Consider the following 12,507-nt stretch of genomic DNA (forward strand, 5'->3'; position numbering starts at 1 on the left):
CTGCTTTCTCTACTGGTGTATCTCCCTCTCCTCCGCCCCGCCCTCCCCGCCTCCCCAGTTCTTTCCTGTCCCTAATGCTCGGATTTTTTTTTTTTTAAATGCCTATAGCACCTGGTATTCCTAGGTGGTTTTCCATCCAAGGGAGACCCAACCCTGCTTAGCTTCCGAGATCAAATGACACTGGGCACATTCAGGGTGGCATGGCCGTAGATCAGATCTTTTCTGATACCACCACAGTTTCTCTAACTGCCCCTAACCCCCAGTGATCTCCCACTCTTCCTCTAGAGTAGGTATCAGCTATACCACTTGTGACATATAGGGTAGGCAACTAGTGATTGGTGAATGCCAGGAAAAGAGCCCTGTGAGGAGGGGCTGAGTCCTCCACCTCTTTACCTCATCGGGGTACAGAACACTTGTTAACTGAATAATGAAAAAGACATACTGATGTGGTGATCAATGCATGGCATTGACAACTAATTGACTTAAGAATAGAATGTGTATGAAAATGAAAAGACAAATGAACATGTGCAAAATTATAAAATGAGGTAACTAATACACACCTTGAAAATTATTCAACTGTATTAAACAACAACAGGAGTATCAACAACAACCGTTAAACTATGCATGGAAAGTGAAAAACAGGAAAACCAAGAAGATACTGATGAAAACGTTAAACATCGAAAGTCTAAATTATTTTGTGACTTTTTTTCCTTCTTGCTTGCATGTATTCCTATTTCCTTTCAGATGAGTTTGTGATAAGTTTCTAGTGGAAAAAAATAACTTTAGAATTTATTTTACTTTACTTACAAGAGTAACACATTTGCATTACAGAAACTTCAGACAACACGGTACTTGATAGTGCACAAGCTTGATCCTCATATCCCCCAATGAATTTTGTTTTAAATATAATGAAAGCCTACCAAAGTGAAAGACTTAAATGAGAAGAAATCTCATAGGATCTTAGATCTGCTCTTTTTACAACACCTCCCCTTTGAAAATGAAGAGAATAAAGAGATGAGAGAGTACAGCTTTTATAAAAATATATTAGATATGATGAGATAGAGTGACATGTATGATAATGTCTTTTCTCACTCTTAAGACCAGCAAATTTGAAGTGCAACAAGTAAATTTTAACCCAGTAATGTATTTTTGGAAAGACTTTCAGACTATTTTTCTCAACCCCATTAGACAAGGGTGACTTTATATGGAAAGCTCTTCCAGAGTTTAATTTACTGCTCAGTTTTGTAAGAGTGAAGATGAATAAACATCGTGACTTTACCTATGGACTTAGTTGAGAGCCCAATTAACAAAGCTAGTTTTAACAAAACTGTTTAACAAAACTGGTTTTTCCTCCTCCCTTTCCTCTGGAATGAGATAATGGACATAGAAGCCTTTTACACAATGCTTGGCACATAGTGGAGACTCAAAAATCCTTTTCTCCCTCCCACTGCCCTCCCTCCCTTCTTTCCTTCCTTCCACAGCATTTTAGATTTAAATTGCCATGAAATAAGAGTTTATAATATACTATCTTAGAATCATCATAGTTTATCAATTCACATAATTTTCCTTTGCTGAAACTGCAACATAATTTCTAGTTGCTGACAGCTAGTCCATCACAATGTGGTTGTCAATGCCTGTCCGTGTGCATCACAACTCTCAGAGAGGGTGTCAGAGACAGTTGTTGAATTTTTTAAAATGCTGCATTACCAATACAAGGGTGACTGTGTGGATAGATGTGAACACTGATGACTGAGTAAAGCATCCAAAGACATCGAATTCTGAATGTGAACACATTTTGGGAATACTTTAACCAATTTATTCTTCTTATATTTTCATGTATGTATGTGAGTGAAATTTTGGTCTAAGTTTAAAAAATTCTTTCCATAAATTTCAAAATAAAAAGTTTAAGGGAGAAAAAGACATCACGTCATAATTAATTGACCACAGTTTTTATTTTAGTGGTATACAAAATAATGATGTGTCTTATGGTTAAATGGTATCTCAAATTGGATGAAATATAATAATTCTAATTATCTCTGAAAACGAATTCTTTATGAGATAAGCTCTAAAGTGAGTATTTCTGACCAGCTTGTTTTATTATAAGGCAATGGCAGAAATTATACTTATGATTAATAATTTAGGCAGAACTAATGATATTTATATATATATAAAAAGTATACAGACCATGTGTCCCTGTTTTCTCCCAGCTCTTTGTTCAGTTTTGAGACAATTTAGTGAGAAATTACCTACCATGAAGAGACCTGAACAAAATAATCTGAATTGTGAATTTCTTAATTTTCCACACCTGCTTCCTATAGCACTATGGCACCTTGCCCCGAATGTATAAAGTGATAGATAAATATTGGAGGTCTTTGTTGATACATCTGATGTATCAGAAGTTTTGAATTAAGGAAATATTTATCAGTGGATGTTGATATAATTTAAATGTTAATTGAAAAGCTTAACTACTCTTTAATTATGTTTTGGTTTTGGACATGTGGCTAGCGGTGTAAGGATACTTGTATTGAGCCTGTCCTTAAGAGCTTCCTGGTCGGGGTTCTCTGGTGAAACTTCTTCCAGAGAAGCAGAAGAGCTGACATCTAGAAGTCTCTTCAGTTCAGTGGAGCCTTGAGTATTTCCAACTTGACCTCTCGGCTTTTCTTTCTCTGTCATTCCGAAGCCTATGCCTATGTAAATGTGGGCCCATTCTAATTTTCATGGCTGGTTCAATTTGTCAGAATATAATAAATTGTTCTCCAAAACCACATGTTAAGAATTTCTGATAAATAGCAGACTCTCACTCTAACAATTAATTCCTCTTTTAATCACAAATAATAGGCATGGAAAGTGGCTTGCCATCTGTACACTTGCATGTTTAAAATTCTTTGGATATTAGCAGATTCTTTTTTGTTTTGAATGAATCTGATTTTTCCTGGCTGCATAATTAAATGTTTCCTGGATCTGGCTGGCTGTGGTTTCCAGTAGAATATAAATTGTAAATTCTAAGTGGATTCAGCAAAGAGCATTTGGTTGACTTTACTTGTAAGAAATTGAATCAATCAAAAATTTTCCAGGTAATTGGAAGAAAAATTTTTCTTGAGAAATAGGAATAAAGTATTATAAAGTATTTGAAACTCAAAAGCTACCAAGAATGGATGATTTAATTGTTCTGAGATTTTTAGACTTTTAACATTGAATTTTTTTCCTTTACTCATAGTGAGAATAGGGCTTCTCTTATTTATACTCATAAAATGGCATTATTTAAAGCCCTCTAACAAGGAAGTTCTTGCAATCAGGATTAGCATGCACGGTGGTTAAGAAAGCAATCTGCCCAGAGGTAAATCCTAAACCTGCAGCTTCTTGCCTGTGTCACCTTGGGCAACTTATTTAACTTCTCTGTGTTGTATGTTTCTTCATCTATAGGATGGAGTTGATAACATAGCACCTCCCATGTGATTTTATGAGGATTAAGTGAGTTAATAAATGTAAAGTCTTCTTAAGAGTTTCTAGGATGTAGAAAGTGCTGTGTAAGTGTTACTGCTATTAGCACTTGCCGAAGTCTCCTGGCGAGCTTGAGAGGAGGCTAAAGACTTCCTAATGGCCCTGCTTTTAATAAACTGGGGTGGTTACTTGTAAGTTATCAAGTGCCTACTTCATCTAAGCACAATTTTATGCAATTCCTACAATTATCCAGGGAGGTATGTTCTTGCACTAGCTTTCCCTCAGAGGATGCTGAGGTGCAGGGAGGTTGAGAACACTGCTCGATGGCACGCCGGAAGGAAGAGGCAAAGCTGAGCTGGGATTCATGCCCAGTTTCAACAGACTCTACACCCTGGTGTCCTTCCACGTTACCATGAAGACTCGACGCTGAGCACGAGAAGATAGGGTGCAAGTTAAGTAGCCTGTGATCGGTTCCTTATCAGCTCTGTCACCATGACCGATTGATGACCCTTTGACATGATTTCCGAAGAATTCCAAATATCAGGTAATGAACAGAGACCATCCGAGACCAAGGCAAAATTGTGGGGTAAGTGATAATTTGGCACTATGTAATCTCGTAACCTCTACATCTCTCTGAAAAAAACAAACAAACAAACAAACAAAACAAAACAACAACAACAAAAAACACCTCACGGAACAATAGAACCAGAGAGGACCTTGGAAATAAATATGTATCGCCCTCATATCTCAGGTGAGAGAAAAGAAGAATAGAGAGCGGCAAGGACACCTCAGTCATTGGACCCCAGGCCTTTGCTGGTCCCAGCCTATCTGTACTGCCTGGCGACATTCCAAAGTTGCTGATTCTGAATGCCCAGTATAAAGCAAGCCCTTAAAAGGGCGGATTGGCAGATTAAGGAGATTATTGAGAACAAAGAAAAGTACTAGAACTACCTTGAAAACCACAGCTTTTGTATCAAGCATCACCATGCAGAGGCTTTTTGACTTTGTGGAGAGGAATAAATGAGTTGTTTTTGGATCTCATTTTAGAGCACATCTTTTAGTATTGGCTTAGGAGGTGTATATAGAGTGGCATGATAATGACATTCATTGTCGTTTAATAGGAACACGTTCTTTTCTCTTGACTAAAAATATAAGAATTAAAACAAAAACAAGCAATATTGATATCTGTATTAGTTTGTTAGGGCTGCCATAACAAAATACCACAGATCGGGTGGCTGGAACAACAGAAATTTATTTTTTTCACAATTCTGGAGGCTAGAATTCTAAGCTCAAGGTATCAGCAGGGTTGATTTTTTTTCCACGGCCTCTCTCCTCGGCTTGCTGGTGGCTGTGTTCTCCCTGTGTCTTCACATGACCCTCCCTCTATGTGTCTTTGTCCTAATCTTCTTATAAGGACACCAGTCATATTGAAATAGGGCCCCCACCCTAATGACTTCATTTTATCTCAGTTACCTCTTCACAGACTCTATGTCTGATACAGTCACATTCCAAGATACTTACTGAGGGTTAGGACTTCAACACATGAACTTGGGGGGCCCATAACAATATCTATATCTGCATCTGCATCTCTATCTCTATCTCTATATATCTATATCTATATCTATATCTATATCTATATCTGTATCTGTATCTATACCTCGATATCTCTATATCATCTCTATCTCTATCTCGATATCTCTATATCTATATCCATCTATAATCTAAATCATTATTTGTAGGTCTTATTCGAAACTGAAATAGTAATAGTGAGAACTCCTCCAAATTCTATTGTGTGACAGTGAAAGGATGCATATTCCAAATCGAATTTCCCCGGCTTAATTAGCGTGTGGCCTGTTAGCACAAACTTATTAGGAAGGAGAGCGTTCTCACAGCCAACTATTATCTAATTTCCGGGCTCCTGAGACCTACTGCTCCATTAATGCTGGGAAAGGTGAGCACAGCTGGGGTAAGTCACCACGCTGCTGGCTGGCTGTCAGAAAGCCCCTGTGGTGCCGGATCTGAGAAGGTGCACTGTGGGCAGCAAGAAAGAGGTTTGCGCTGTGAGCATACCTCTGGCCTCGGTTCTTTGATTCTTTTTGAGACATGTACTAAAGGCTGGAACACTTGCCTATACATGAGAGATGCAGACATAAATGTGGGGCAATTATTCACTCCTTTTAAGTGAGCAAGCTGTGTGAAACTAGAATGTGCAGGGTTTTCTATTTTTCTTTCTTTCCTTGTTTTAAGGAATCAGGCTTATCCAAGAATAGGCCCTATTCTCTCATACTCCTCCTTTCATTCCTTCCTTTGCTTCCTTATCTCCCTCTCTCAATTATTTATAGAGAAAGGGCCTGCTATGCACAAGGGACTCTGCTTGGTCCTGTAGGGGATAAAAAGGCGACTCAGAGGCACTCTGCCATGCATGTTTTATTCTGATAACCTCTTCCCTGTTCTGTTTTCTGTTACGTTTTCAGGCATTGCCCTGCGAGTTCTTGGCAAACCTGAAAGCCATCTCGGCTAACAGTGTCCAGATCTCCTGCACCGTCGATATTTCCCTTCCTCCCTGCAGAATTGACAGCTCTCACACTCCAGGCCACAGCCACTCCCCGACCATCCTCCCTGCCTCCCCTTACCCCCACTCCCCTCACCCCACCCCCCACCCCTGGGCCCGGGGCTCCTGACCCTTCTAGCCCTGCGATGATCACTGTGCTCCGTCTTACCTCCCCGGCTGCTTTATTTTCCCCTTTTTCAGAGCCGCTCCTTCTGATTCCTCCCACTTCTTCCTCTTCTCACTTTGACTCTTTTCCTGATTCACATTGATCATTTCCGATGAGCCAACTTAGTGTGAAAAAATAAAGGTTCTAATGATCGACTTCCTCTCCTCCCACTGTCGTTCATTCCAGGGAACAAAGATATACTTAAAGAACACTTTCACTGGAGCTGAAGCATCTCGTGTCCCTTTCCACAACCCTCATTCCATCCTAAAGTTACTACCCAACCACTGAACATTAGGCAGTATATTTTTAAAAGTAAGGAGTGGGAACCGCATGGAGGGTAGAAGATGAAATTCCATAATATAATTTAAACCCAATAAAATGTTAAGATTCATATTTATAATAAAATTCAAAACAGGCACATATTCTACTTGAAAATTCCATTCCCACAACTTAATTTGGCTGGGAAGAAGTGGTCAGACCTGTTATTTTATTTTATTTTTTTATCGCGTAGACACAGCCAGAGTATGTGTTCTCCCCACACCTCGCCAACATATGAGAAGACAGCCTCCCTCCTCTCTCGCTAATCAAATTTATGCCCCAGACAAAGTCCCATCTTTCCGTGAGGGCTGCCTGGGCATTCATGAGCTCCTTGAGGTCTAGCCTCTGCCTAAGTTTTTTTTAAACTCCAGCAACAGCAAAGCCAGGTACTAAATAGAGTCTAAGTAGAAGTGTGGGGAATTAATAAATGAAAAACTTTCTCCAGCTTCCTATGATCACCTCCCTGATAAATTCTAGTGCATTTATGTCTGTACAGCTCATTCGACCACTACTGTGCTTCTGACATTGTTAATTTGTTCCTTTAAGAAAATGCTTTGTCCTTCCCACCCAGATTGCCAGGTCTTTGAGGAGGACAGTGCTTCATTTTTTTTCCCTCTAAATTTCTCTCTATTGCCTAGTGCAGAGATGGCACTCGCAAATATTTTTTTATTTGAACGCTGTTCCTTTTTGCTTCACAGCAGTGCCTGTTGGGACCCACAGTTAGAGAACAGATCTTGCGGAAGCCACAAATTTATTGTAACAATAACATCTATGTAACAAGGAGTCCGGCTTCCATGCATTTCGAATGGAGAGATAAATTGTTATTGGCCAGTTGATTTAACTACATTTATTGAGCAGCTGCTTTGTACCTGACACTGAACCAGGCAATGTTCCTTCTTCTCATCTTGCTGCCCACCCCTGATTTGAGGATAGTGTTTGTCCTCACCAGCTGGCTGCCGATGACCAGCAGTCAGTGTACATGTTTCCAACCGCCTGACCTGGACCTTTCTAGAGGGCGATGTGGACTTGCTGCTCCCCTAGTACAGCCTCTTTCTGGGTGGTGCTGGGCTCTGCCTCCTCCCCTATCCTTGGTCCTCCTTTGTGAGCCAGTGTAAATTTTGTAGCAAGTTAGCCGATTCAACCCTAAAAAGTCTGCACTGTGGCTTTTCAGGAAACTTCAAACTTATCTGCTTAAGAAATAACGTGCAAAGGGAAAATGAACACTGGCAAGGCTGACAATAGGGATTTTAGGCTGTGTTGTAGCGAGCCAGCCAGTCGCAGAGTATTCACGTGTTTATTCACTGGCACGTTCCAGGGACAGAAGCACCCCCACTCTGCCTCCCCACCACCCCTTCCAACTGTTCTGCTGTAGCAGGATTTGGTCTGAGTCTGGGCAGAGCCCTCTTTCCGAGCAGCCCTCCAGATTCTGCTACGGTAAGAGTCTGTAAAAGTGGCTCTTGCCTTCCCGTTGCACACAAAGGCAAGGATCTCTTTAAGGGAACTAACTGGCTGCTCCTCCGTGCAGTTGCAAACCTGTGTCCCTGCGAGCTCAGCGACCCAGGCTTTTGCCTGAAGATGAGTGGGGAGGGGTCTTGAGGAGCCCCTACTACCTCCCGGAGTGGGGCAGGGAGGGAGCTGACAGCTTCAGCGGATGGAGACTGCCGGTCTCCGGGGAAGGGCTTGCAATTAGCTGCTTCTTGGGATGCTCCGCGTGCCAGTTGAGCATCCTGCCTGTGGTCCAGAGGGTGCTGGCGGCGCATCTTGCGGTATGCCTGCGTGGATTTGAGCCATAGCCCAGAGGCGAGCCCGCATTCAGACACGGAGGATGGGCTTCCGGCAGGGCTGCGTGTAGTCGGCACGAATGCTCATCCCTAGGTGTCTGCAGAAGCCTCCCGACTACATGGATTTGGCCGTTTAATCAGCCGAGATTACTGCCCAGGAAGATCTGCTAGCCTGATCCGCGCTCCAGCTGATGTGACAACTTCGGGGCTGGCTGTTTACTTCTGTCAGTGCTCGGGGCTCTGTCCTGCACCGCAGCCACTCCTGCCACTTGCCCGGCTTTGAAGTCGCGGCGAGGACTCCTCTGACGGCATCCTCAGGAAGGAGGGGGGGGGGGCAAGGAGGGGTTAAAAGACGAGCAGAAACCCTCCCAACTGCTCAACCTCTCGTGACTGCCTGTGCTTTGGGGTTCTGAAAGGGACCGCGAGCTGCCCGGGGAAGCAATGCAAGTCTCCATAGCCTGCACAGAGCACAATTTGAAAAGCCGGAATGGTGAGGACCGACTTCTGAGCAAACAGAGCTCCACCGCCCCCAATGTGGTGAACGCAGCCCGGGCCAAATTCCGCACGGTCGCTATCATCGCGCGTAGCCTGGGGACGTTCACCCCTCAGCATCACATTTCTCTCAAAGAGTCCACCGCAAAACAGACTGGCATGAAATATAGGTATGGATGCGAGATTCCCTCTGCTCGGGGTTTCCGTGTTCTATCCAGGTGCAGTGGAGACAGTTCGGGTTTGAAAAGTGACTTACTCGTCGGTGGGTTGCTTAATTTAGAATTCTCAGGTGTCTCGAAAATAGCTCCTGGGGAGGGTGGAAAACCCAAGGTTGTTGTGTTGTGTTGTGTTGTGTTGCGTGTGTGCAGGATTTTTTTTTTCCTTTAAATGCTGCCCGTTTTGTATATTCTAAAGTGTTAGGAACACCTTAGAGCTGTAGGAATTCCAGTCTGCAGAGAATAATGCAACTGTGGAAACTGGTATTGAGATCAGCGTAGCTCTTCAACAGCAAGTGTGGTTGTCCTATTTTATGGTACAGACTGTAGTTTCTGTGATTATACTATTAAAAATAGTTTCCTATCTAGTACTGCATTCATATTTAGTTTTTGAAAGACAGAGATGACGAAGGCTAGGAGAAGTTTGGAGGAAGTTTTGTAGCAGAAAGAAACCCCCCAAATGGGAAATTAGATTGAACGCTGACTTATTTAAATCTAAAGTACTGCTAGAAATAGATGTAAACCTTGTCGTGAAATATCGAGAAAAAGTCAATTGTGGTGATACTACTAGTTTCCTTATAAAATGTTAAGCTTACTCTTCCTCTCTGCTGTTTTCTGTCGTTGGAAATCTTCCTGGTAATAGTTGATGTTCTCTTTAACAAGGAATGACTTAAATTTGATAAGCGGAAAATTTTATCTTTCAATTACGTGACTCCTGCCTCCTATTTGCTTTCTACTGAGCTTTCCTGGCTTTATTTCTTTGAAACTACTATGTTTCTAATCTCTAAAAGTGTTTGCAGATGTAGAGGACAAAAGGTAATGAAGCTCCTTCCAAAAGCTTTGGTTACTCTAATTCGCAGATTTGATTTTGTCAATGATTTACATTTAACTATCCAGCCTCTTTCTTAGGAACCAGGTTTTAGGATAGAAGGAACTTAATGCAATTAAAACGATGCACACACAAGATTTTTTTTTTTTAATGTGGGGCTTTTAAAATAAGCATTTAAACCAATTTCTATAAAACTCGTCCATGAAAAAGTTTCTTTGCAGAGTTACAGGAACGCTTCTCATTGCCAAAACTCCAAGCACTGTTGTTTTGATGTATTTATGAGCCATTAAGAAAGAAAGCTGGGGCGGGGGGCGGGGGTCGATGAGGGCACTGAAAACCATGGCTAAAGCTCTTTGCCCTGACCTCAGTACAGTACAAGCAGCCTGACTCCAGGCGACCCCTCGAAGTGTCAGCAGTGTGAGTATCTCTGTTTTTCTTGATACTCCCATGACGGAGAGTGGGGCCCCACAATGACAGTTTGCTAACTGAGACGCAGTCTTGAGTGCATTGGCATTTTCTATTGCTACTTCTGTGGCACTCACCCAGACCCTGCCCTGTGGACACAGTGCGACCTGCATGCAGGTCAGCTGCTGAGATGGAGGGGAGCTCCTGCTTCTTGGCAGGGCCTCTAGGAACAGGACACTCAGGGCTGGGGCAGATCACAGAGGTGATTTGAATTGTGTTCTCCAGCATTGGAGTAGAACCATGATCTTCTTTTTTTTAAAACCAGAAGAAATAAAAAGTAACTCCTTTCATTTCTGGTGATAGAGTTTCATAGTTGTTATGGACCATTGTACTGGAAGAGTTTGGTCATATGAAGGCTTTAGAGGGCAGGAGATTTCCATCGAGGATTTTTTGGTAATACTTACAGGTTAGCTCAGATGGGATGATAAATGTTTTTCTTTACCAAAAGCTCAGTGTGCAAGTAAGATTCACTTGGGCATCTCTCATTACTGGTAACTAAGGACAGCACTATTGTGACAAAAAGTTAGCCATCTGCGGTCTTCAGTATACTTTGAAGTCAATGTACTATTTGTTGTTTATGGTGACTAAACAAGATACCCCATTTCTACTCCTCCTCTTATTCTGAGCCGTTCTGTCTATGATAGGCATGTGGTTTTGTGTGTAGGTGTGACTTAACCCCTCTCTTCTTCAAATTTTACTCAGAGTAATTTTCAGGAAAGAGATATGAGATTATGCCAAATGTACATACACTAAGACTGCTTAGTGCTGGAGAGAGAAAGACAGAGGTGGGAGGAATAAAAGAAATAATAGAAATATTTTTTAGCTGAATAATCTTTTTCTTTGACATTGATGTCAATAAATTTAATGTGCATGTTTGGACTATTAATCAACAATAAAAAATAGCAAAGAATAAAAAATGCCAAAGAGTTGGGGAGGTAACTGGCTTGGGTAAGAGATCAGAATACCTAAAGGATCTAGAATGGAAAGTCAATAGCTAATTGTGTTTATAATAATAGTGTCATCCTTGAAAATGATTTTCATAGGCATAGCTTCATCTGGGATCCATGAACCCTATAGAAGATCAAAATTATTTTTTCTGTGCATTTTTTCCTGAGGAGAAGGTATGCAGCTTTCATTAGGATTTGAAAAGTATCTAACACTCATCAGTTGTCAAAAAACAGTGTTATAGAGGTATTATTCATTTAGTCAAGGAATATTGACTGGGTACCTATTCTGTACCAGGAACCCTACTGGAATTATGTACACAGAGGTGTAGAAACCAGGCAAGACTTGGGGCTTATATTCAGGTTGGGAAAACAGACCATGAATCAGGAGACTAATAAGTAGTAATCTATTGTGGGACATTCCTATGAAGGCTGTATTTGGGGTGGTGATAGTCATGCCTGGGCCATCTTAGTTCATCCATTTCGAGGCTGTCATCTCTGCTTCAGTTCCAGGATTATGGTTACATGTTGTGACGTAGTAATTGTGCCCATATCTGCAAACCGTTTTTCCATCCCAGGGACTTCTTTCAGATTCCAACCTTGCTGTAGGGTGCTACCTGGCCATTGAGGACTTATGTATGACTCTGATAAATGAGTAGAATGCCATATATTCCTATAATGCCTTATGATTTTTAAAGTCCAGCTCATATCTTAGTCTATGATTACCATTCATCTATCAAGAACTCATGAACTCGGAATTTTGGAAAGAGTTAATACGCGCTTGTGTGAAGCACCTGATTTCTACAAGAATAAAATGCTCAATGCCACTATTAGACCCACACTACCATTGTGCAAGAATCTTGCATGAAATTAGCTATTGTTTCAAGGCTGAGGATGAAAAAATGTCCATTAGAACAACTTGCTACTCAAATGATACTGTCAGCCCAAGAGAACAAGATTCCGCCTAACACTCATCCTGGGGACTATCCTCCATGTAAATCACATAACACTATTGTATTTCTTCTAGTTTTTACACTTGTGCTTGTTAATGCATGTGAGTTTCTTTATGTCGATTTTGCATATGTTTTTAATCTCACAGTTCATCACATTGTGTTAGAATTTGATGTACAATCTGCAACCATACATGATAGATGTAAGCACAGATATGAACCTTTCATCCTAAGAAAACCAAATCACTCAGAACAGAAGTTAAGGCAGAATTTTGGTTAGTTGGGTGTTATTTATTTATTTATAACTTTTTTAAATGATCCAGCTACTTGTGTTTGACATGGTCTCAGAGCTTTT

At 41.3% G+C, this 12,507-nt stretch overlaps 1 protein-coding gene across 4 annotated transcripts in view; it reads left to right on the forward strand.

The window, feature by feature from the left end:
• KCNAB1 (potassium voltage-gated channel subfamily A member regulatory beta subunit 1) overlaps window positions 1-12,507 on the forward strand; it is a 300,767-nt gene that overhangs the window by 79,265 nt on the left and 208,995 nt on the right. For 2 of the 4 annotated variants that reach the window (XM_016138701.2, XM_036220021.1), the window contains exon 1: window positions 6,625-8,919. The exons of the other annotated variants lie outside the window; for them this stretch is intronic. In XM_016138701.2, coding sequence (XP_015994187.1) covers window positions 8,699-8,919 — 221 coding nt within the window. In that variant the 5' untranslated portion in view covers window positions 6,625-8,698. Of the gene's footprint in view, window positions 1-6,624; window positions 8,920-12,507 lie in introns of those variants that run through there. 4 annotated transcript variants of the gene reach the window in all.

Source organism: Rousettus aegyptiacus, unplaced genomic scaffold, assembly GCF_014176215.1.
Source record: "Rousettus aegyptiacus isolate mRouAeg1 unplaced genomic scaffold, mRouAeg1.p scaffold_m13_p_4, whole genome shotgun sequence".
Taxonomy (NCBI): Eukaryota; Metazoa; Chordata; class Mammalia; order Chiroptera; family Pteropodidae; genus Rousettus; species Rousettus aegyptiacus.